The sequence below is a fragment of the Salmo trutta genome, chromosome 28 (genome assembly GCF_901001165.1).
Source record: "Salmo trutta chromosome 28, fSalTru1.1, whole genome shotgun sequence".
Taxonomy (NCBI): Eukaryota; Metazoa; Chordata; class Actinopteri; order Salmoniformes; family Salmonidae; genus Salmo; species Salmo trutta.
In genome coordinates, this window is record NC_042984.1 from 13081412 (window position 1) to 13108893 (window position 27482).

General features: G+C 35.9%; 1 protein-coding gene across 1 annotated transcript in view; it reads right to left on the reverse strand.

Annotated features, from left to right (window-relative positions):
• Positions 1-5016: 5016 nt before the first annotated feature.
• Positions 5017-27482, reverse strand: part of LOC115166471 (low-density lipoprotein receptor-related protein 1-like) — a 224795-nt gene continuing 202329 nt past the window's right edge. Inside the window, exons 75-83 of the mRNA XM_029720368.1 lie at positions 14120-14260; positions 13788-13961; positions 11892-12053; positions 9647-9821; positions 9290-9391; positions 8648-8721; positions 8393-8486; positions 7111-7255; positions 5017-5822 (exon numbers count right to left, since the gene is read on the reverse strand). Coding sequence (XP_029576228.1) covers positions 5673-5822; positions 7111-7255; positions 8393-8486; positions 8648-8721; positions 9290-9391; positions 9647-9821; positions 11892-12053; positions 13788-13961; positions 14120-14260 — 1217 coding nt within the window. The 3' untranslated portion in view covers positions 5017-5672. The remainder of the gene's footprint in view (positions 5823-7110; positions 7256-8392; positions 8487-8647; positions 8722-9289; positions 9392-9646; positions 9822-11891; positions 12054-13787; positions 13962-14119; positions 14261-27482) is intronic.

Sequence of the window (27482 nt, forward strand, 5' to 3'; positions counted from 1 at the left end):
TCTCTTGGTCTCTCTCCTTTCTCTCTCGGTCTCTTTCCTTTCTCTCTTGGTCTCTCTCCTTTCTCTCTCGGTCTCTCTCCTTTCTCTCTTGGTCTCTCTCCTTTCTCTCTTGGTCTCTCTCCTTTCTCTCTCGGCCTCTCTCCTTTCTCTCTTGGTCTCTCTCCTTTCTCTCTTGGCCTCTCTCCTTTCTCTCTTGGTCTCTCTCCTTTCTCTCTCGGTCTCTTTCCTTTCTCTCTTGGTCTCTCTCCTTTCTCTCTTGGTTTCTCTCCTTTCTCTCTTGGTCTCTCCCCTTTCTCTCTCGGTCTCTCACTCACTCTCTCTCTCCAAATGAAGGTCAGAGCCGCCATGTGTTTCTACTATAAAAATCCATTTAATTTCTTCTATCAAAAAGAAATGAAATCATAACCAAAAATCCATGTGTAGGGTTTTGTTTTGCTGAAATATTTGTCAAAAAATGTAAACAGATTGTACCTAATTTACATTGTTCAAATAAAAATGTAACAGAGCAGAAATGTAATTAAAATCCAATTAATGATGAATACTGTTAATAACAAATGATGGTTAAGCCAGAGTGGTTTGCTATTGGGTTTGTATGTGTGTGTGTGTATTGTGAGTTCCATGCAGTGTAAACTGTAATATAGTATGGCAGATATGGTTAATCACCTCCGATTGGTAAGAAGCAGCATGGTCAGCAGCACATGATTGGCTGAGACTGAGATTGGACCATAGACAGACAGTTCTATCAGAGCAACAGACAGACAAGACTTACAGACAGGGCTGACTGGCTGACAGGGATGGCTAGACAGACAAGCCGACAGACAGCCGAGACTACAGACAGACAGACAGACGGATAGGTAAGGGATAATCAACGAGGGGCTATGCGTTCCTTGGAAAATAGTGCACGACGTGGAAGGTGTGTTCCACATGTTAGCGGAGTGAAACTAACCTTCCACGGAGTTGCATTATTTTCCAGAGAACGCATTGAGCGCTGAGTTGATTATCCCTTTTATACCATGGCTATAAATGAACATAATTGCCTCTAGAAATGTGTTCATTTGCCAGTAGAAATGTGATAACATCCACTTAAGTTAGCAAGTTTACTAGCTAGCTAGATACAGTAGTTGCCTTGGTAATCAAACAGACTTGCTAGCTTAGCTAACCAAACCATCATCCTAGCTTGCTATTATGAATTCAACAATGCCAATAATGTTTTAATTTGAATTTTGCTTTCAAAAGCAGCAAAAAAAATTCAAATAGAACATAAGAATGAACTTCATAGCCTTTGAATTATACCGTGCGTTATAGGGAAATAATGCACGCTGTAGAATGCCCTTCAAGCCAATCAGAAACGAGTATTCAACAATGCCATAGCATAACTAGTGTTAGCAGCAAGGCAGAGGGGATATCAAGAGGGGATGCTAATCAGGAGGCTAACAATCCTAACCTCCTGAGGAATGCACTTACAATGAGCAGAAACTGAAATTACATAGGCATGATGTAATTATTACAAACATTAAAAACACACAACATTGTTGTTTTAAAATTCCCCCCATGAAACAACTCTCTCTCTGGCCTCTCCTGAAAGTATGTTTACAATCACAGACAAAGACAAAAGCATCGTCAGCTTGTTGTTTTATCGTAAATGGCTTCTTTCAGCCATGTCAGGCGTTCACAGAGTCTTGCTTGTTGCTAAAACTGCCAATCACCAGGCTGACAGTTTACAGTTGAAATTGTACTAAACAGTCACTGAGATGGTCCTGGACCCTCAGGGCTACCCCAAAACATGTCCTCTCATACCCCAATGGCCTCAGTTACTTCCCAAGGTCACGGATATCCGTCCCCTGAATCTTCATCCTGGAATGTCTGCTTTAATACAATCATCTTCCTCCAACACATTACACACTCCATTACTTTCATTCATTAAGCACATTTAGCCAGTCATTTATACAAGACTAAAAAAGAAAACGAGCTAAAACATAATACAGACAGACTGTTATTTCATGTTTGTATTCCTGGGTATATTTTGAAGAGACTTTGTTAATAGGTTTATATATATACAGTACCAGTCAAAAGTTTGGATACACCTACTCATTCAAGGCTTTTTCTTCATTTTAACTATTTTCTACATTGTAGAATAACAGTGAAGACATCAACACTGTGAAATAACACATATAGAATCATGTAGTAACCAAAAAAGTGTTAAACAAATCAAAATATATGTTATATTTGAGTTCCTTTAAAGTAGCCACCCTTTGCCTTGATGACAGCTTTGCACACTCTTGGCATTCTCTCAACCAGCTTCACGAGGAATGCTTTTCCAACAGCCTTGAAGGAGTTACCACATATGCTGAGCAATTGTTGGCTGCTTTTCCTTCACTCTGTGGTCCAACTCATCCCAAATTATTTCAATTGAGTTGAGGTCGGGTGATTGTGGAGGCCAGGTCATCTGATGCAGTACTCCATCATTCTCCTTCTTCTTAAAATAGCCCTTACACAGCCTGGAGCTGTGTTGGGTCATTGTCCTGTTGAAAAACAAAAGGGCAAACCAGATGGGATGCCGTATCGTAGCAGAATGCCGTGGTAGCTATGCTGGTTAAGTGTGCCTTGAATTCTAAATAAATCACAGACAGCAAAGTGACCCCACACCATCACAACTCCTCCTCCATGCTTCACTGTGGGAACCACACATGCGGAGATCATCCGTTCACCTACTCTGCGTCTCACAAAGACATGGTGGTTGGAACCAAAAATCTAAAATTTGGAGTCATCAAAGAAAAGACAGATTTACACCAGTCTAATGTCCATTGCTTGTGTTTCTTGGCCCAAGCAAGTCTCTTCATATTGGTGTCCTTTAGTAGTGGTTTCTTTGCAGCAATTTGACCATGAAGGCCTGATTCACGCAGTCTCCTCTGAACAGTTGATGTTGAGATGTGTCTGTTACTCGAACCCTGTGAAGCACTTATTTGGGCTGCAATCTGAGGTGCAGTTAACTCTAATGAACTTATCCTCTGAGCAGAGGTAACTCTGGGGCTTCCTTTCCTGTGGCAGTCCTCATGAGAGCCAGTTTCATCGTAGTGCTTGATGGCTTTTGCGACAGCACTTGAAGAAACCTTCAAAGTTCTTGAAATTTTGCAGATTGACTGACCTTCATGTCTTAAAGTAACGATGGACTGTCATTTCTCTTTGCTTATTTGAGCTGTTTTTGCCATAATATGGACTTGGTCTTTTACCAAATAGGGCTATCTTCTGTATACCACCCCTACCTTGTCACAACACAACTAATTTGCTCAAACGCATTAAGAAGGAAATAAATTCCACGAATTAACTTTTAACAAGGCACACCTGTCAATTGAAATGCATTCCAGGTGACTACCTCATGAAGCTGGTTGAGAGAATGCCAAGAGTGTGCAAAGCTGTCATCAAGGCAAAGGGTGGCTACTTTGAAGAATCTCAAATATAAAATATATTTTGATTTGTTTAACACTTTTTTGGTTACTACATGATTCCATATGTGTTATTTCATAGTTTTGATGTCTTCGCAATTATTCTACAATGTAGAAAATAGAAAAAGAAAGAAAAACCCTTGAATGAGTAGGTGTGCCAAACTTTTGACTGGTACTGTATAGGTGTATAAATATACACTATACAAAAGTATGTGGACACCCTTTGAAATTAGTCGATTCGGCTATTTCAGCCACACCCGTTGCTGACAGGTGTATAAAATCGAGAGCAAAGCCATGCAATCTCTATAAACAAACATTTGCAGTAAAATGGCCTTATTGAAGAGCTCAGTGACTTTCAAAGTGGCACCATCATAGGATGTCACCTTTGCAACAAGTCAGTTCGTCACATTTCTGCCCTGCTAGTGGTGCCCCGGTCAACTGTGAGTGCTGTTATTGTGAAGTGGAAATGTCTTGGAGCAAAAACGTCTGTGGTAGGCTCACAGAAGCTCACAGAATGGGACCGCCAAGTGCTGAAGCGCGTAGCATGTACAAATTGTCTGTCCACAGTTGCAACACTCACTACCGAGTTTCAAACTGCCTCTGGAAGAAACGTCAGCACAAGAGCTGTTTGTCGGGAGCTTCATGAAATGAGTTTCCATGACCGAGCAGCCGCAGACAAGCCTAAGATCACCATGCGCAATGCTAAGCGTCAGCTGGACTGTAAAGCTCACCACCATTGGACTCTGGAGCAGTGGAAACACGTTCTCTGGATTGATGAATCACTCTTTACCATCTGGCAGTCCGACGGACAAATCTGGGTTTGGCAGATGCCAGGAGAACGCTACCTGCCTGAATGCATAGTGCCAACGTACATTTAGGTGTAGGAGGAATAATGGTCTGGGGCTGTTTTTCATGGTTCGGGCTAGGCCCCTTAGTTCCAGTGAAGGGAAATCTTAACGCTACAGCATACAATGACATTCTAGACAATTCTGTGCTTCCAACTTTGTGGCAACAGTTTGGGGAAGACCCTTTCCTGTTTCAGCATGGGAATGCCCGCATGAACAAAGCGAAGTCCATACAGAAATCGTTTGTCGAGATCGGTGTGGAAGAACTTGACTGGCCTGCACAGAGCCCTGACCTCAACCCCATCGAACAACTTTGGGATGAATTGGAATGCCGACTGCGAGCCAGCCCTAATCGCCCAACGTCACGAATGCTCTTTTGGCTGAATGGAAGCAAGTCCCAGCAGCAATGTTCCAACATCTAGTGGAAAGCCTTCCCAGAAGAGTGGAGACTGTTATAGGGAGGACCGATTCCATATTAATGCCCATGATTTTCGAATGAGATGTTCGACGAGCAGGGGTCCACATACTTTTGGTCATGTAGTACACACACACACACACACACACACACACACACACACACACACACACACACACACACACACACACACACACACACACACACACACACACACACACACACACACACACACACACACACACACACACACACACACACACACACACAGTCTTCGGTGCAAGGAGAAAAAAGACAATCACTTGGAACATAGTTTTCAACAGAACAGACATTAGTATTTGTGATGCTGACTTACTCTGCCATGTGGTTCCTGAACACAGTTACAGAACACTTTTAGTTCCAACAGCCGTGTTCTCATTCTACACCATTCTATTGATATACTGTACACCTCAAGCAGTAGAGATAGATGGCACAGAAAGTAACACATAAACCAAACCAGCGTTAATTGCATTCAGCACTGACTACTGACTATTAAACTTTACATCCTCTTTTCTCCACGTCTTTCACAAACAAACTTCTCTGAAATAGAACAATGTTTTTTCCCTACATAATTCATACAAAATGAACTAACTACTGTTTGTTTTTCTCTACACCTTTACATAGAGGTAGTGGCTATATGGATCAAGGGATGAAGGGGGAGTGACAGTAGCAAGGGGGGGAGGAAGGTGAGCAAAATAAAAGGAGTTGAATTAAAAAATCTATGAAATGGTTCTTCCTTTTTCTGAATAGGCAAATTTTCCTTTTTCTCAAAAGAACAAAAAAGAATACTGCAATCACATACAAAAGTAGTCCTTCATATACATTTAATACAGTGTTCTCTCTCTTTCTTCCTTTTGATGCTTTTCTTGATTGGTAAAAGGCATGTGGGCGTGGTCCAGACGTGGCTCGGGCGTGCCTGACTCCTGACCTCTATGCCAGCGGGTCACTCACGTCCTCGTCCTCCCCGTCGTCCACCTGTGACAGTAACTCTTTCTTCTCGTCAGTACTGGCCAAGGAGTTGCGGCTGTTGTGGACTCCCATGTACAGGGTGGCGTACACTGGGTTGGTGAAGTTGGTGGGCTGCAGGGATGAAAATAATGAAATAATGGTTGGACAAAGAGCACATGAGGGTCCTAAATTAGGTTTCATTGCAGAGTATTATGGAGTGCAGAAAAAAAGATTTAAAGGTAGACTCAGCGAAAGTCTACCAACGAGCAGCACCGCAGATATTGAGATGAGCGAGATGCAAGACTTCGCTCTCACACAGTCACACACAGTATCTGCGCATGTGAACGGATTCACATGACGCTGTTCACAGCATGGTTTCCATGGGACCAAAACAGAGGAGAAGTTGAGCGCTTCAACACACAGTTGTTGTGGAAATTGACCCACTGTGCTGTTTACTTTCTGCATCTACGGCATATCGCTGAGTCTACCTTTAATGTGTCAATGACAAATTAATTACTATGAGCTAACAAGTGCTGCAGTGTTAAGTATAAAAACAAGTAACCTGAATGTTAAAACAAGTAACCTGAATGTTAAAACAAGTATAAAAACAAGTAACCTGAGTGTTAAAATAAGTGTTAAAGTGTCAAATGTGAATATACACCAGTTTATTAGATACCCCCCCGTTCACAAAAATGGTTCGCTCTTACAGACAGTGGCTTGCTATATAAAGCAGGCAGACAGGCATCGAGGCATTCAGTTACTGCTCGATTGAACGTGACAATGGGCAAAACGAGTGACCTAACCGACTTTGAGCGTGGTACTGCATGATAGTCGATGTCAGGGGCACCGGTTCCAGTATCTCAGAAAGGCCAGCCTCCTGGGCTTTTCACGCACAAAAGTATCTAGGGTTCACCGAGAATGGTGCAACAAACAAAAAAACCCCAGTCAGCGGCAGTCCTGTGGGCGAAAACAGCTCGTTGATGAGAGAATGGCAAGAATGGTGCAAGCTAACAGATGGGCCACAAACAAATAACAGCGCGGTGTGCAGAACAGCATCCTGAAACCCTCGTCTCGGATGGGCTACTGCAGCAGACGACCAGACTGGGTTCCACTCCTATCAGCTAAAAACAAGAAGAAGCAGCTCCGGTGGGCACGCAATTACCAACACTGGACACTTGAGGACTGGAAAAATATCGCCTGGTATGACGAATCCTGGTTCCTGTTGCTTCATGCTGATGGCAGAGCCATCCTGCCTGGTGTCAACAGTACAGGCTGATGTTGGTGGTGTGGGGAATGTTTTCCTGGCAACATTTCCACACCCCGGAGAATTCAGGCTGTTCTGGAGGCAAAGGAGAGTCCGACCCGGTAGTAGATGGGTATACCTAATGAACTGGCGACTGAGTGTAAGAGTATGTGTTACCTTATCTGGGTCTAAAGTGAAGTCTGAATCCAGGAGTTCCCCAGCATCGTCGTCTGGCTCCCCTTCGTAGATCTTATAGGCTGGGTTCCCTATCTCCACATTCATGGCCCCGTTGGTCATCCTGTGGTGCTGAAAGCCCTTAGCACTGCACACACACACACACACACACACACACACACACACACACACACACACACACACACACACACACACACACACACACACACACACACACACACACACAGTTTGTGTCCTCTCAACACTTCAACATTAGCAGAGACGTAGCCACAATACAGGAACACACACTGAAAGTGCTGAGAGCCTTGGTTCAAGCCACTGACAGGATAGAAAAATCCAGCATACAGCCAACCATCACACCACCAGCTACATGTACAGTACATCTTAAACGTTTCCACACAGTCAAGGCAACACAGAACCATGGTAAATTGACAAATCAAATGAGCTTTTTTCAAAAGTCCATTTGGACGCATCCAGTGTCAATCCTGGTGAATGCTGGATTTTCCACAACACAAATGTTCCACTTATACAATACAGGCACAGAAGCATCACTGATATATATGTAGACAGGGAAAGGTATGGATGTGTAGGGAAGAACCAGTCAATCTGTCAATAGCCCCTGTGTTCCTGGGTGGGAAACCCTGTACTAAACAGGAGAGAGCAGGCAGGGACAGACAGACACTCTACTACAGAAAGGCCAGCAAAATGGAGGACTGTCACTGAACCCACAAACAAGATGGTGGCTTAGATGAGGCTTTGGGGAGAGGAAGGAGAAGGGGGGAGGGTCTGGTGGGGGGAGACGTGATTGATGTGACCCTATTAAGTTACCGAGAATGTTGGGAGCGTTTGCCCGGCCATACAGACCTGGGGGACAGGAAAGAGGTGGTTATCCACAGAAGAGAGAGAGATAGAGAGATTATAATTAGATAGATAGATAGATAGATAGATAGATAGATAGATAGATGTACAGATGAGGTGTAAAATACATTTGAGTTTGACCGAATGAGTGGGACCTCTCACACCCAGTCTCAACACAAAGGTTGTCACCTGAAACCCCACCTCTTTAAGGAATACCTGGGATAGGATAAAGTAATCCTTCTAACCCCCCCCCCCCTTTAAAGGATTTAGATGCACTATTGTAAAGTGTTTGTTCTACTGGATATTATAGGTGAATGCACCAATTTGTAAGTCGCTCTGGATAAGAGCGTCTGCTAAATGACTTAAATGTAAATGTAAATGTAATGTAAATGTCTACTCTACTCACCCATGCATTCTCCTCTTGTACCACAAGATGGCGCCAACAACCAGCAACGCCAGTAATAACAGCAGCAGCACTGGGATGATTATGGAGGCAGAACCTGCAGAGAGAGCAACACGCCCATCAATGAGAAATAGTCAACACCGACCAATGAGCTCAGAGTACAGACAGTTTATAACATGTATTGTGTTATAATCTGTAGTTCTAAAAAGTATTTCACTGACACTGTAAAGAGACTATAAAGTAACTAAAGTAACTTACTTCCACTGGATTCAGGAGAGTCCAGAGGAGAGGCAGTGACTTCACATCGATACCCCCTCCACCCTATAGAACACCTAAATACACATCACACAGGTTACACCTAAATACACATCACACACGTTACAGATTTGCATTCATTTATTTTTATTTCACCTTTATTTAACCAGGTAGGCCAGTTGAGAACAAGTTCTCATTTACAACTGCGACAGTTACACCTAAATACACACCACATAGATTACACCTAAATACACACCACACAGGTTACACCTAAATACACACCACACAGGTTACACCTAAATACACACCACACAGGTTACACCTAAATACACACCACACAGGTTACACCTAAATACACACCACATAGATTACACCTAAATACACACCACACAGGTTACACCTAAATACACACCACACAGGTTACACCTAAATACACACCACACAGGTTACACCTAAATACACACCACACAGGTTAGACCTAAATACACACCACACAGGTTACACCTAAATACACACCACACAGGTTACAGCTAAATACACACCACACAGGTTACAGATAGTCACAAAGCGTGTGTCTGTGTGTGTGTCTGAATGAGCTTGAGTGTGTGTGGGTGTACATCTGAGTGATTGGGGTCATATTCTTACTTGCACTGGGGCAGTAGTGTGCCTGGTTCGATAGAGCAGAGTCCATTGGTGCAGAAATCTAGACAGGTGTAGCAGCTGGGCTGGGTACGACCGTTAGGACAGCTGGACATAGACAGGTACACAGAGACAAAGAGAGAGAGACAGACAGAGAGAGAGAGAGAGAGAGAGAGAGAGAGAAAGAAAGAGAGAGAGAGAGAGAGAGAGAAAGAGACAACCAACAGAACTAGATTGAATCTTTACAGGAAAACACCAGGATAAATGTGTGTGTGTGTGAGAGTGAGTGTGAATGGACTGAACAATGTGTGTGTGTATGTATGTTTGCGTGTGTGCTGTATATGTAGTGTGTATGACTCCTACCTGCACATAACCTCTCCTGAGGCTTTGGGCAGACACTTGCCGTTGGGTCCGCAGTACTCACACTTGTCCAGCTCACAGAGCTGTCCATGGAACTGAGGGGTACAGCGACACAGCTTGGTGGCATTGGCCATCTGCAGACACATGGCCTCATTCTCACAGTAACCCTCACATGTACCTGGAGGGGTGATGAGAAGATAGAGCCAGGGAAACAGGGCTTACAGTCAGTTCCTCACAGAGCGAAGACTCTCCTGCTTTTCAGCCATTTCTGATTAGGGATTAAGTATTACATTACAAAGTGGATTGAAGAAATTATTACTTTTATTGAAATGAAAAAAATCACAGGAATGAAAGATACACCTGAAAATACAGGAAGTATACCTTTAGTTACTCTGTTATAATACAGGAAGTATAGATTCAGTTACTCTGTTATAATACAGGACCTATAGATTCAGTTACTCTGTTATAATACAGGACCTATAGATTTAGTTACTCTGTTATAATACAGGAACTATAGATTCAGTTACTCTGTTATAATACAGGAACTATAGATTTAGTTACTCTGTTATAATACAGGAACTATAGATTTAGTTACTCTGTTATAATACAGTAACTATAGATTTAGTTACTCTGTTATAATACAGGAAGTATAGATTTAGTTATTCTGTTACAATACAGGAACTATAGATTTAGTTACTCTGTTACAATACAGGAACTATAGATTTAGTTATAATACAGGACCTATAGATTCAGTTACTCTGTTAAAATACAGTAACTATAGATTGAGTTACTCTGTTATAATACAGGAAGTATAGATTTAGTTACTCTGTTATAATACAGTAACTATAGATTTAGTTACTCTGTTATAATACAGTAACTATACATTTATTTACTCTGTTATATTACAGGAAGTATAGATTTAGTTACTCTGTTATAATATAGTAACTATAGATTTAGTTACTCTGTTATAATACAGGAACTATAGATTTAGTTACTCTGTTATAATACAGGAACTATAGATTTAGTTAAACTGTTACACAGATCAATCAATCATATGTATTTATAAAGCCCTTTTTTAAATCAGCCAATGTCACAAAGTGCTATACAGAAACCCAGCTTAAAACCCCAAACAGCAAGCAATGCAGATGTAGAAGTTTAGATTTATTTACTCTGTTATAATACAGGAAGTATAGATTTAGTTACTCTGTTATAATACAGGAAGTATAGATTTAGTTACTCTGTTACAATACAGGAACTATAGATTTAGTTACTCTGTTACAATACAGTAACTATAGATTTAGTTACTCTGTTACAATACAGTAACTATAGATTTAGTTACAATACAGGAACTATAGATTTAGTTAAACTGTTACAATACAGGAACTATAGATTTAGTTAAACTGTTACAATACAGGAACTATAGATTTAGTTACTCTGTTATAATACACGAACTATAGATTTAGTTACTCTGTTACAATACAGTAACTATAGATTTAGTTACTCTGTTACAATACAGTAACTATAGATTTAGTTACTCTGTTACAATACAGTAACTATAGATTTAGTTACTCTGTTACAATACAGGAACTATAGATTTAGTTACAATACAGTAACTATAGATTTAGTTACTCTGTTATAATACAGGAACTATAGATTTAGTTAAACTGTTACAATACAGGAACTATAGATTTAGTTACTCTGTTACATTACAGTAACTATAGATTTAGTTACTCTTTTATAATACAGTAACTATATATATATATATATATATATATATATATAGATTTAGTTACTCTTATAATACAGTAACTATAGACTTAGTTACTCTGTTATAATACAGGAACTATAGATTTAGTTACTCTGTTATAATACAGGAACTATAGATTTAGTTACTCTGTTATAATACAGGAAGTATAGATTTAGTTAAACTGTTACACAGATCAATCAATCAAATGTATTTATAAAGCCCTTTTTTAAATCAGCCAATGTCACAAAGTGCTATACAGAAACCCAGCTTAAAACCCCAAACAGCAAGCAATGTAGATGTAGAAGCACGGTGGCTAGGAAAAACTCCCTAGAAAGGCAGGAACCTAGGAAGAAACCTAGAGAGGAACCAGGTTCTGAGGGGTGGCCAGTCCTCTTTGCTGTGCCGGGTGGAGATTATAACAGTACATGGCCAAGATGCTCAAGAGGTTGGCATTGTTGCTTAAATCATCCCTTATTAACCCATTATAAACTACACACTCACTGTATTGACACTGGTCTCCCAGATACTCAGGCGGACAGCGGCAGGTGGGCTGGTTGCCCTGGGATACAGTGCAGTTGCCTCCATTATGACAGTGGTCCTGACAGGTGTGGAGTTTACACTGGGGTCCCGTGAAGCCCTTCAGACAGCGGCAGGTAGGGGCCCCTGGGAACAAAGGGTCATGTTAAATAAGAACAAAAATCGAAATAAAATGGGCCCAATTCAGACTTAGGAAATCGACGCCTTTCCTATGGCACTTGTCAGTAGTTGTTGTTCAGACTTACCTAATGCAGGTGCGTAGTGTGCTCTACAGGTGTGTCTACCTTGCATACACTGAATAAATGTAATTCAACCACTGAAAACCGTCCCACTTGCTGGCCAACAGATTTTCTTGTGGAGTTTTCATTCAATAGGGTTTTTAGTACATTTATCTTAAGCCAGCACCTAAATGGAGCCTAAATACGGTGTACCTTTATTAGAATTTTGTCGACAGACTCACTAGAACACATTGAGAGAACGGGTTCAGAATATAGGGATCAATAAAAGAAAGCCATCTATATATATGAATATTCGTCTCCCTTTCAACACCAACTGGTAGATAAAAAAATACAGAGATTTTGTCGATTATTTAAGCCATTTTGGGGTTAGGAAAGTATATATGAATGGTTTGGAGAGACTTTACACACAAACTATATTGATGAATCAAAGATAGTGGTTTGATTCATCCTGAAAGTTGCCATATTCAAATTCAGTTCATGGAATTTTGGAAGGTGAGAAAAGTGTACAATAGGGGTGGAACAGTAGTCCTATAAATCTACTGTAATCCTCATTGATCATGGAACTGTACGACAACATGCTCCAGGTTTAACCTGTTACGTGTAGTCTGAGTTTCAGAATAATTACAATAGGCTGCATGTCCAAATGATTGCACAACGTTAACCTACGATGATCCAGTAACGCTAGCCTCCTCAGGAACAACTACACAGACGTGACAGAGGAAAAAGGTCAACGGAATGAAGCAAAATGTAGGCTACAAATTGAAGGAAATGAACACGAAAGTGACAGTTATAAATGTATGTGGGTATTACTGATGGTGGCTCCCCCGATAGTGGCTAATATTTATCATGATACACATTATAAAATAAAATGGAGAAAAGCCAGGAATATAATGAAAACGTTGCAAAGCGCATGCATCAACTCAGCAGGTTCAGCCCTACAGAAGCCTATACCTTGGCTCTCCAAATTTCATCCACGCAAATTATGAGGGCACACAAATTCTGAATAACGGCACAGCAGTTTATAGCCTACTTCACTGTGGTAAAGGGACATGTCATGTTGATATGAGTTTCAGTTTGCTTCCATATGACTGGTTTCACATTCGTCTCCAGGGATCATAAGGAAACATTTTACTAAAACAATTGCTATGTGTATTTACAATCCACCTCTCTAAATGGATTACGCATTTACCTAGCTGCTATCAATGGCTCTTATCAATTTAGAAATTACAGTGAATTGAGAATGCTGTTATTTCTATCGGGAAAAAATCAAGTAGATGCTTTTCCGCTTGGAACTGGCAGCTTGCTCGACCTTATTCATGGTTTCCTCACACGTAAAGGTGGTGGAATTACGAGGGAATGAAGTCAAGTGGGTGAATAGCCTGCTATTATCATGCTTAAATTCAAGGTCAGAATACACATAGAAAAAAAGGGAAAAAGGGAACTTAACACACATAGGGCTGAATCCTAGAAGGGTTCCTATTAATATCAATGCACAACAGAGTCCCCACAGTCCCCCTAAAGCAGCCCCTACAGTCTGCAATAGAAAATGGCTGCCACCGGCACCTAGACTAGTTTGCCAGTTGCAGCCCCACCAATGACTGTATATGCTCAGGTAACCTACCTACAACTGAGGCAGTGCAGGCTCCACCATTCTTACAGTAGTCTCTACACTGGTTGACCTCACACCTCTCTCCAGTGAAGCTGGGCTGGCACTGACACTTAGCCCGCTGCCTGGTGTTCAGGAAGCAGTTCCCTCCGTTCAGGCACTGGACCGTACACGGCCCGGACGGGGGAGCTGGGAGAAGAGGGGGAGAGGTTATTGATAAGAGTCCCACTGGGCACCAGACGTCAATTCAACATCTATTCCATGTTGGTTCCACGTAATTTAGTTGAAATGACATGGAAACCACGTCGATTAAACCGGTGTGTGCCCAGTGGGGCGTGTGTACTCACAGAATGGAGACGGTGTGGAAGGCGGTCTCTCCACACATGTGCCGTTTTCAGCCACGCGGTCGTTAGGACAGGTGCAGACTGGACCACTGGGGCTGAGCAGACACAACCACTCACACTTCTTCCTGTCACATGGGTTAGTCACTGATGACACAGAGAGAGAACAGACAGTAAGAACCAGAACAGGATAAAGAGAAAAGTCACTAAAATGTGTTAAACTCCACTGAACCATATGTGGAATAATGTTAACAGTAGCGCACTATGGTGGAAGAAGGGGGGTCTGAAGAAGAACATTATGTGGAAATTGGGTCAAAGCTATGACATACTGTATATAATGGATAGTGACATACTGTATATAATGGATAGTGACATACTGTATATAATGGATAGTGACATACTGTATAATGGATAGTGACATACTGTATATAATGGATAGTGACATACTGTATATAATGGATAGTGGACATACTGTATATAATGGATAATGACATACTGTATATGGATAGTGACATACTGTATATAATGGATAGTGACATACTGTATATAATGGATAGTGACATACTGTATATAATGGATAGTGACATACTGTATATAATGGATAGTGACATACTGTATATAATGGATAGTGACATACTGTATATAATGGATAGTGACATACTGTATATAATGGATAGTGACATACTGTATATAATGGATAGTGACATACTGTATATAATGGATAGTGACATACTGTAATAATGGATAGTGACATACTGTATATAATGGATAGTGACATACTGTATATAATGGATAGTGACATACTGTATATAATGGATAGTGACATACTGTATATAATGGATAGTGACATACTGTATATAATGGATAGTGACATACTGTATATAATGGATAGTGACATACTGTATATAATGGATAGTGACATACTGTATATAATGGATAGTGACATACTGTATATAATGGATAGTGACATACTGTATATAATGGATAGTGACATACTGTATATAATGGATAGTGACATACTGTATATAAGGATAGTGACATACTGTATATAATGGATAGTGACATACTGTATATAATGGATAGTGACATACTGTAATAATGGATAGTGACATACTGTATATAATGGATAGTGACATACTGTAATATAATGGATAGTGACATACTGTATATAATGGATAGTGACATACTGTATATAATGGATAGTGACATACTGTATATAATGGATAGTGACATACTGTATATAATGGATAGTGACATACTGTATATAATGGATAGTGACATACTGTAATATAATGGATAGTGACATACTGTATATAATGGATAGTGACATACTGTATATAATGGATAGTGACATACTGTATATAAATGGATAGTGACATACTGTATATAATGGATAGTGACAACTGTAGATGGGATAGTGACATACTGTATAATGGATAGTGACATACTGTAATAATGGATAGTGACATACTGTATATAATGGATAGTGACATACTGTATATAATGGATAGTGACATACTGTATATAATGGATAGTGACATACTGTATAATGGATAGTGACATACTGTATATAATGGATAGTGACATACTGTATATAATGGATAGTGACATACTGTATATAATGGATAGTGACATACTGTATATAATGGATAGTGACATACTGTATATAATGGATAGTGACATACCTGTATATAATGGATAGTGACATACTGTATATATGGATAGTGACATACTGTATATAATGGATAGTGGACATACTGTATATAACTGTATTAATGATAGTGACATACTGTATATAATGGATAGTGACATACTGTATATAATGGATAGTGACATACTGTATATAATGGGATAGTGACATACTGTATATAATGGATAGTGACATACTGTATATAATGGATAGTGACATACTGTATATAATGGATAGTGACATACTGTATATAATGGATAGTGACATACTGTATATAATGGATAGTGACATACTGTATATAATGGATAGTGACATACTGTATATAATGGATAGTGACATACTGTATATAATGGATAGTGACATACTGTATATAATGGATAGTGACATACTGTATATAATGGATAGTGACATACTGTATATAATGGATAGTGACATACTGTATATAATGGATAGTGACATACTGTATATAATGGATAGTGACATACTGTATATAATGGATAGTGACATACTGTATATAATGGATAGTGACATACTGTATATAATGGATAGTGACATACTGTATATAATGGATAGTGACATACTGTATATAATGGATAGTGACATACTGTATATAATGGATAGTGACATACTGTATATAATGGATAGTGACATACTGTATATAATGGATAGTGACATACTGTATATAATGGATAGTGACATACTGTATATAATGGATAGTGACATACTGTATATAATGGATAGTGACATACTGTATAATGGATAGTGACATACTGTATATAATGGATAGTGACATACTGTATATAATGGATAGTGACATACTGTATATATGGATAGTGACATACTGTATATAATGGATAGTGACATACTGTATATAATGGATAGTGACATACTGTAATATATGGATAGTGACATACTGTATATAATGGATAGTGACATACTGTATATAATGGATAGTGACATACTGTATATAATGGATAGTGACATACTGTATATAATGGATAGTGACATACTGTATATAATGGATAGTGACATACTGTATATATGGATAGTGACATACGGTATATAATGGATAGTGACATACTGTATATAATGGATAGTGACATACTGTATATAATGGATAGTGACATACTGTATATAATGGATAGTGACATACTGTATATAATGGATAGTGACATACTGTATATAATGATAGTGACATACTGTATATAATGGATAGTGACATACTGTATATATGGATAGTGACATACTGTATATAATGGATAGTGACATACTGTATATAATGGATAGTGACATACTGTATATAATGGATAGTGACATACTGTATATAATGGATAGTGACATACTGTATATATGGATAGTGACATACTGTATATAATGGATAGTGACATACTGTATATATATGGATAGTGGACATACTGTATATAATGGATAGTGACATACCTGTATATAATGGATAGTGACATACTGTATATAATGGATAGTGACATACTGTATATAATGGATAGTGACATACTGTAATATAATGGATAGTGACATACTGTATATAATGGATAGTGACATACTGTATATAATGGATAGTGACATACTGTATATAATGGATAGTGACATACTGTATATAATGGATAGTGACATACTGTATATAATGGATAGTGACATACTGTATATAATGGATAGTGACATACTGTAATAATGGATAGTGACATACTGTATATAATGGATAGTGACATACTGTATATAATGGATAGTGACATACTGTATATAATGGATAGTGACATACTGTATATAATGGATAGTGACATACTGTATATAATGGATAGTGACATACTGTATAGAATGGATAGTGACATACTGTATATAATGGATAGTGACATACTGTATTAATGATGTGACTACTGTATAAATGGATAGTGACATACTGTAATATAATGGATAGTGACATACTGTATATAATGGATAGTGACATACTGTATATAATGGATAGTGACATACTGTATATAATGGATAGTGACATACTGTAAATAATGGATAGTGACATACTGTATATAATGGATAGTGACATACTGTATATAATGGATAGTGACATACTGTATATAATGGATAGTGAGATCGGTATATAATGGTAGTGACATACTGTATATAATGGATAGTGACATACTGTATATAATGGATAGTGACATACTGTATATAATGGATAGTGACATACTGTAATATAATGGGATAGTGACATACTGTATAAATGGATAGTGACATACTTATATAAGGGATAGTGACATACTGTTATAATGGATAGTGACATACTGTATATAATGGATAGTGACATACTGTATATAATGGATAGTGACATACTGTATATAATGGATAGTGACATACTGTATATAATGGATAGTGACATACTGTATATAATGGATAGTGACATACTGTATATAATGGATAGTGACATACTGTATATAATGGATAGTGACATACTGTATATAATGGATAGTGACATACTGTATATAATGGATAGTGACATACTGTATATAATGGATATAACATACTGTATATAATGATAGTGACATACTGTATATAATGGATAGTGACATACTGTATAATGGATAGTGACATACGTATATAATGGATAGTGACATAACTGTATATAATGGATAGTGACATACTGTATATAATGGATAGTGACATACTGTATATAATGGATAGTGACATACTGTATATAATGGATAGTGACATACTGTATATAATGGATAGTGACATACTGTATATATGATAGTGACATACACGTAGATAATGGAATAGTGACATACTGTATATAATGGATAGTGACATACTGTATATATGGATAGTGACATACTGTATATAATGGATAGTGACATACTGTATATAATGGATAGTGACATACTGTATATAATGGATAGTGACATACTTGTATATAATGGATAGTGACATACTGTATATAATGGATAGTGACATACTGTATATAATGGATAGTGACATACTGTAATATAATGGATAGTGACATACCTGTATATAATGGATAGTGACATACTGTATATAATGGATAGTGACATACTGTATATAATGGATAGTGACATACTGTATATAATGGATAGTGACATACTGTATATAATGGATAGTGACATACTGTATATAATGGATAGTGACATACTGTATATAATGGATAGTGACATACTGTATATAATGGATAGTGACATACTGTATTAATGGATAGTGACATACTGTATATATGGATAGTGAATACTGTATATAATGGATAGTGACATACTGTATTAATGGATAGTGACATACTGTATATAATGGATAGTGACATACTGTAATATAATGGATAGTGACATACTGTATATAATGGATAGGGACATACTGTATATGGATAGTGACATACTGTATAGAATGGATAGTGAAACATACTGTATATAATGGATAGTGACATACTGTATATAATGGGATAGTGACATACTGTATATAATGATAGTGACATACTGTATATAATGGATAGTGACATACTGTATATATGGATAGTGACATACTGTATATAATGGATAGTGACATACTGTATATAATGGATAGTGACATACTGTATATAATGGATAGTGACATACTGTATATAATGGATAGTGGACATACTGTATATAATGGATAGTGACATACTGTATATAATTGATAGTGACATACTGTATATAATGGATAGTGACATACTGTATAGAATGGATAGTGACATACTGGATATAATGGATAGTGACATACTGTATATAATGGATAGTGACATACTGTATATAATGGATAGTGACATACTGTATATAATGGATAGTGACATACTGTATATAATGGATAGTGACATACTGTATATAATGGATAGTGACATACTGTATATAATGGATAGTGACATACTGTATATAATGGATAGTGACATACTGTATATAATGGATAGTGACATACTGTATATAATGGATAGTGACATACTGTATATAATGGATAGTGACATACTGTATATAATGGATAGTGACATACTGTATTAAATGGTAGTGACATACTGTATATAAGGGATAGTGACATACTGTATATAATGGATAGTGACATACTGTATATAAATGGATAGTGACATACTGTATATAATGGATAGTGACATACTGTATATAATGGATAGTGGACATACTGTATATAATGGATAGTGACATACTGTATATAATGGATAGTGCATACTGTATATAATGGATGTGACATACTGATATATAATGGATAGTGACATACTGTATATAATGGATAGTGACATACTGTATATAATGGATAGTGACATACTGTATATAATGGATAGTGACATACTGTATATAATGGATAGTGACATACTGTATATAATGGATAGTGACATACTGTATATAATGGATAGTGACATACTGTATATAATGGATAGTGACATACTGTATATAATGGATAGTGACATACTGTATATAATGGATAGTGACATACTGTATATAATGGATAGTGACATACTGTATATAATGGATAGTGACATACTGTATATAATGGATAGTGACATACTGTATATAATGGATAGTGACATACTGTATATAATGGATAGTGACATACTGTATAATGGATAGTGACATACTGTATATAATGGATAGTGACATACTGTATATAATGGATAGTGACATACTGTATAATGGATAGTGACATACTGTATATAATGGATAGTGACATACTGTATATAATGGATAGTGACATACTGTATATAATGGATAGTGACATACTGTATATAAGGATAGTGACATACTGTATATAATGGATAGTGACATACTGTATATAATGGATAGTGACATACTGTATATAATGGATAGTGACATACTGTATTTAATGGATAGTGACATACTGTATATAATGGATAGTGACATACTGTATATAATGGATAGTGACATACTGTATATAATGGGATAGTGACATACTGTATATAATGGATAGTGACATACTGTATATAATGGATAGTGACATACTGTATATAATGGATAGTGACATACTGTATATAATGGAGAGTGACATACTGTATATAATGGATAGTGACATACTGTATATAATGGATAGTGACATACTGTATATAATGGATAGTGACATACGTATATATGGATATGACATCTGTATATAATGGATAGTGACATACTGTATATAATGGATAGTGACATACTGTATATAATGGATAGTGACATACTGTATATAATGGATGTGACATACTGTATATAATGGATAGTGACATACTGTATATAATGGATAGTGACATACTGTATATAATGGATAGTGACATACTGTATATAATGGATAGTGACATACTGTATATAATGGATAGTGACATACTGTAATATAATGGATAGTGACATACTGTATATAATGGATAGTGACATACTGTAATATAATGGATAGTGACATACTGTATATAATGGATAGTGACATACTGTATATAATGGATAGTGACATACTGTATATAATGGATAGTGACATACTGTATATAATGGCGTGACATACCTGTATATAATGGATAGTGACATACTGTATATAATGGATAGTGACATACTGTATATAATGGATAGTGACATACTTATATAATGGATAGTGACATACTGTATAGATGGATAGTGACATACTGTATATAATGGATAGTGGACATACTGTATATAATGGATAGTGACATACTGTATATATGGATAGTGACATACTGTTATAATGGAAGTACATACCTGTAATTAATGGATAGTGACATACTGTATATAATGGATAGTGACATACTGTATATAATGGATAGTGACATACTGTATATAAGGGATAGTGACATACTGTATATAATGGATAGTGACATACTGTATATAATGGATAGTGACATACTGTATATAATGGATAGTGACATACTGTATATAATGGATAGTGACATACTGTATATAATGGATAGTGACATACTGGATATAATGGATAGTGACATACTGTATATAATGGATAGTGACATACTGTATATAATGGATAGTGACATACTGTATATAATGGATAGTGACATACTGTATATAATGGATAGTGACATACTGTATATAATGGATAGTGACATACTGTATATAATGGATAGTGACATACTGTATATAATGGATAGTGACATACTGTATATAATGGATAGTGACATACTGTATATAATGGATAGTGACATACTGTATATAATGGATAGTGACATACTGTATTAATGGATAGTGACATACTGTATAATGGATAGTGACATACTGTATATAATGGATAGTGACATACTGTATATAATGGATAGTGACATACTGTATATAATGGATAGTGACATACTGTATATAATGGATAGTGACATACTGTATATAATGGATAGTGACATACTGTATATAATGGATAGTGACATACTGATATAATGGATAGTGACATACTGTATATAATGGATAGTGACATACTGTATTTAATGGATAGTGACATACTGTATATAATGGATAGTGACATACTGTATATAATGGATAGTGACATACTGATATAATGGATAGTGACATACTGTATATAATGGATAGTGACATACTGTATATAATGGATAGTGACATACTGTAATATAATGGATAGTGACATACTGTATATAATGGATAGTGACATACTGTATTATATTAAATATCATGGATAGTGACATACTGTATATAATGGATAGTGACATACTGTATAAATGGATAGTGACATACTGTATATAATGGATAGTGACATACTGTATATATGGATAGTGGACATACTGTATATAATGGATAGTGACATACTGTATAGATGGATAGTGACATACTGTATATAATGGATAGTGACATACTGTATATAATGGATAGTGACATACTGTATATAATGGATAGTGACATACTGTATATAATGGATGTCACTATCCAGTATATAATGGATAGTGACATACTGTATATAATGGATAGTGACATACTGTATATAATGGATAGTGACATACTGTATATAATGGATAGTGACATACTGTATATAATGGATAGTGACATACTGTATATAATGGATAGTGACATACTGTATATAATGGATAGTGACATACTGTATATAATGGATAGTGACATACTGTATATAATGGATAGTGACATACGGTATATAATGGATAGTGACATACTGTATATAATGGATAGTGACATACTGTATATAATGGATAGTGACATACTGTATATAATGGATAGTGACATACTGTATATAATGGATAGTGACATACTGTATATAATGGATAGTGACATACTGTATATAATGTATAGTGACATACTGTATATAATGGATAGTGACATACTGTATATAATGATAGTGACATACTGTATATAATGGATAGTGACATACTGTATATATGGATAGTGACATACTGTATATAATGGATAGTGACATACTGTATATAATGGATAGTGACTACTGTATATAATGGATAGTGACATACTGTATATAATGGATAGGAACATACTGTATATAATGGATAGTGACATACTGTATATAATGGATAGTGACATACTGTATATAATGGATAGTGACATACTGTATATAATGGATAGTGACATACTGTATATAATGGATAGTGACATACTGTATATAATGGATAGTGACATACTGTTATATAATGGATAGTGACATACTGTATATAATGGATAGTGACATACTGTATATAATGGATAGTGACATACTGTATATAATGGATAGTGACATACTGTATATAATGGATAGTGACATACTGTATATAATGGATAGTGACATACTGTATATAATGGATAGTGACATACTGTATATAATGGATAGTGACATACAGTATGTAATGGATAGTGACATACTGTAGATAATGGATAGTGACATACTGTATATAATGGATAGTGACATACTGTATATAATGGATAGTGACATACTGTATATAATGGATAGTGACATACTGTATATAATGGATAGTGACATACTGTATATAATGGATAGTGACATACTGTATATAATGGATAGTGACATACTGTAGATAATGGGATAGTGGACATACTGTATATAATGGATAGTGACATACTGTATATAATGGATAGTGGACATACTGTAGATAATGGATAGTGACCTAAGTGTATATATGGATAGTGACATACTGTATATTAATGGATCATGACATACTGTATAATGGATAGTGACATACTGTATATAATGGATAGTGAACATACTGTATATAATGGATAGTGACATACTGTATATAATGGATAGTGACATACTGTATATAATGGATAGTGACATACTGTATATAATGGATAGTGACATACTGATATAATGGATAGTGACATACTGTATATAATGGATAGTGACATACTGTATATAATGGATAGTGACATACTGTATATATGGATAGTGACATACTGTATATAATGGATAGTGAATACTGTATATAATGGATAGTGACATACTGTATATAATGGATAGGTGACATAATGTATAATGATAGTGACTACTGTAATATGGATAGTGCCATACTGTATATATGGATAGTGACATACTGTATATAATGGATAGTGACATACTGTATATAATGGATAGTGACATACTGTATATAATGGATAGTGACATACTGTATATAATGGATAGTGACATACTGTATATAATGGATAGTGACATACTGTATATAATGGATAGGACATACTGTATATAATGGATAGTGAAATACTGTATATAATGGATAGTGACATACTGTATATAATGGATAGTGAAATACTATATAATGGATAGTGACATACTGTATATAATGGATAGTGACATACTGTATATAATGGATAGTGACATACTGTATATAATGGATAGTGACATACTGTATATAATGGATAGTGACATACTGTATATAATGGATAGTGACATACTGTATATAATGGATAGTGACATACTGTATATAATGGATAGTGACATACTGTATATAATGGATAGTGACATACTGTATATAATGGATAGTGACATACTGTATTAATGGATAGTGAAATCTGTATAATGGATAGTGACATACTGTATATAATGGATACTGGATAGGACATACTGTATATAATGGATAGTGACATACTGTATATAATGGATAGGGACATACTGTATATAATGGATAGTGACATACTGTATATAAGGGATAGTGACAATACTGTATATAATGGATAGTGACATACTGTAATATAATGGATAGTGACATACTGTCGATAATGGATAGTGACATCCTGTATATAATGGATAGTGACATACTGGTATATAATGGATAGTGACATACTGTATATAATGGATAGTGACATACTGTATATAATGGATAGTGGACATACTGTAATATAATGGATAGTAGTGACAATACTGTATATAATGGATAGTGGACATACTGTATATAATGGATAGTGACATACTGTATATAATGGATCGTGACAATACTCGTATAAATGGATAGTGACATACTGTATATAATGGATAGTGAAATACTGTATATAATGGATAGTGACATACTGTATAATGGATAGTGACATACTGTATATAATGGATAGTGACATACTGTATATAATGGATAGTGACATACTGTATATAATGGATAGTGACATACTGTATATAATGGATAGTGACATACTGTATATAATGGATAGTGACATACTGTATTTAATGGATAGTGACATACTGTATATAATGGATAGTGACATACTGTATATAATGGATAGTGACATACTGTATATAATGGATAGTGACATACTGTATATAATGGATAGTGACATACTGTATATAATGGATAGTGACATACTGTATAAATGGATAGTGACATACTGTATATAATGGATAGTGACATACTGTATATAATGGATAGTGACATACTGTATATAATGGATAGTGACATACTGTATATAATGGATAGTGACATACTATATAATGGATAGTGACATACTGTATATAATGGATAGTGACATACTGTATATAATGGATAGTGACATACTGTATATAATGGATAGTGACATACTGTATATAATGGATAGTGACATACTGTATATAATGGATAGTGACATAGTGTATATAATGGATAGTGACATAGTGTATATAATGGATAGTGACATAGTGTATATAATGGATAGTGACATAGTGTATATAATGGATAGTGACATACTGTATATAATGGATAGTGACATACTGTATATAATGGATAGTGACATACTGTATATAATGGATAGTGACATAGTGTATATAATGGATAGTGACATACTGTATATAATGGATAGTGACATACTGTATAATGGATAGTGACATACTGTATATAATGGATAGTGACATACTGTATATAATGGATAGTGACATACTGTATATAATGGATAGTGACATACTGTATATAATGGATAGTGACATACTGTATATAATGGATAGTGACATACTGTATATAATGGATAGTGACATACTGTATATAATGGATAGTGACATACTGTATATAATGGATAGTGACATACTGTATATAATGGATAGTGACATACTGTATATAATGGATAGTGACATACTGTATATAATGGATAGTGACATACTGTATATAATGGATAGTGACATAGTGATATAATGGATAGTGACATACTGTATATAATGGATAGTGACATACTGTATATAATGGATAGTGACATACTGTATATAATGGATAGTGACATAATGTATATAATGGATAGTGACATAATGTATATAATGGATAGTGACATACTGTATCTAATGGGATAGTGACATCCTGTATATATAATGGATAGTGACATCCTGTATATAATGGATAGTGACCATACTGTATATAATGGATAGTGACTACTGTCTATAATGGATAGTGACATATCTGTATATAAGGATAGTGAATTACTGTATATAATGGATAGTGACATACTGTATTATAATGGATAGTGACATACTGTATATAATGGATAGTGACATACTGTATATAAGGATAGTGACATACTGTATATAATGGATAGTGACATACTGTATATAATGGACATAGTGACATACTGTATATAATGGACTAGTGACATACTGTTATATAATGGATAGTGACATAACTGTATATAATGGATAGTGACATACTGTATATAATGGATAGTGACATACGTATATAATGGATAGTGACATACTGTATATAATGGATAGTGACATACGTGTATATAATGGATAGTGACATACTGTATATAATGGATAGTGACATAACTGTATATAATGGATAGTGACATACGTATCTAATGGGATAGTGACATACTGTATATTAATGGATAGTGACATACTGTATATACGGATAGTGACACTACCCCCCCTTGATATAATGGATCGTGACATACTGTATTTAATGGATAGTGACATACTGTATATAATGGGCTCGTGATAGTGACATACTGTATATAATGGATAGTGACATACTGTATATAATGGATAGTGACATACTGTATTTAATGGATAGTGACATACTGTATATAATGGATAGTGACATACTGTATATAATGGATAGTGACATACTGTATAATGGATAGGACATACTGTATATAATGGATAGTGACATACTGTAATATAATGGATAGTGACATACTGTATATAATGGATAGTGACATACTGTATATAATGGTATAGACATACTGTATATAATGGATAGTGACATAACTGTATATAATGGATAGTGAC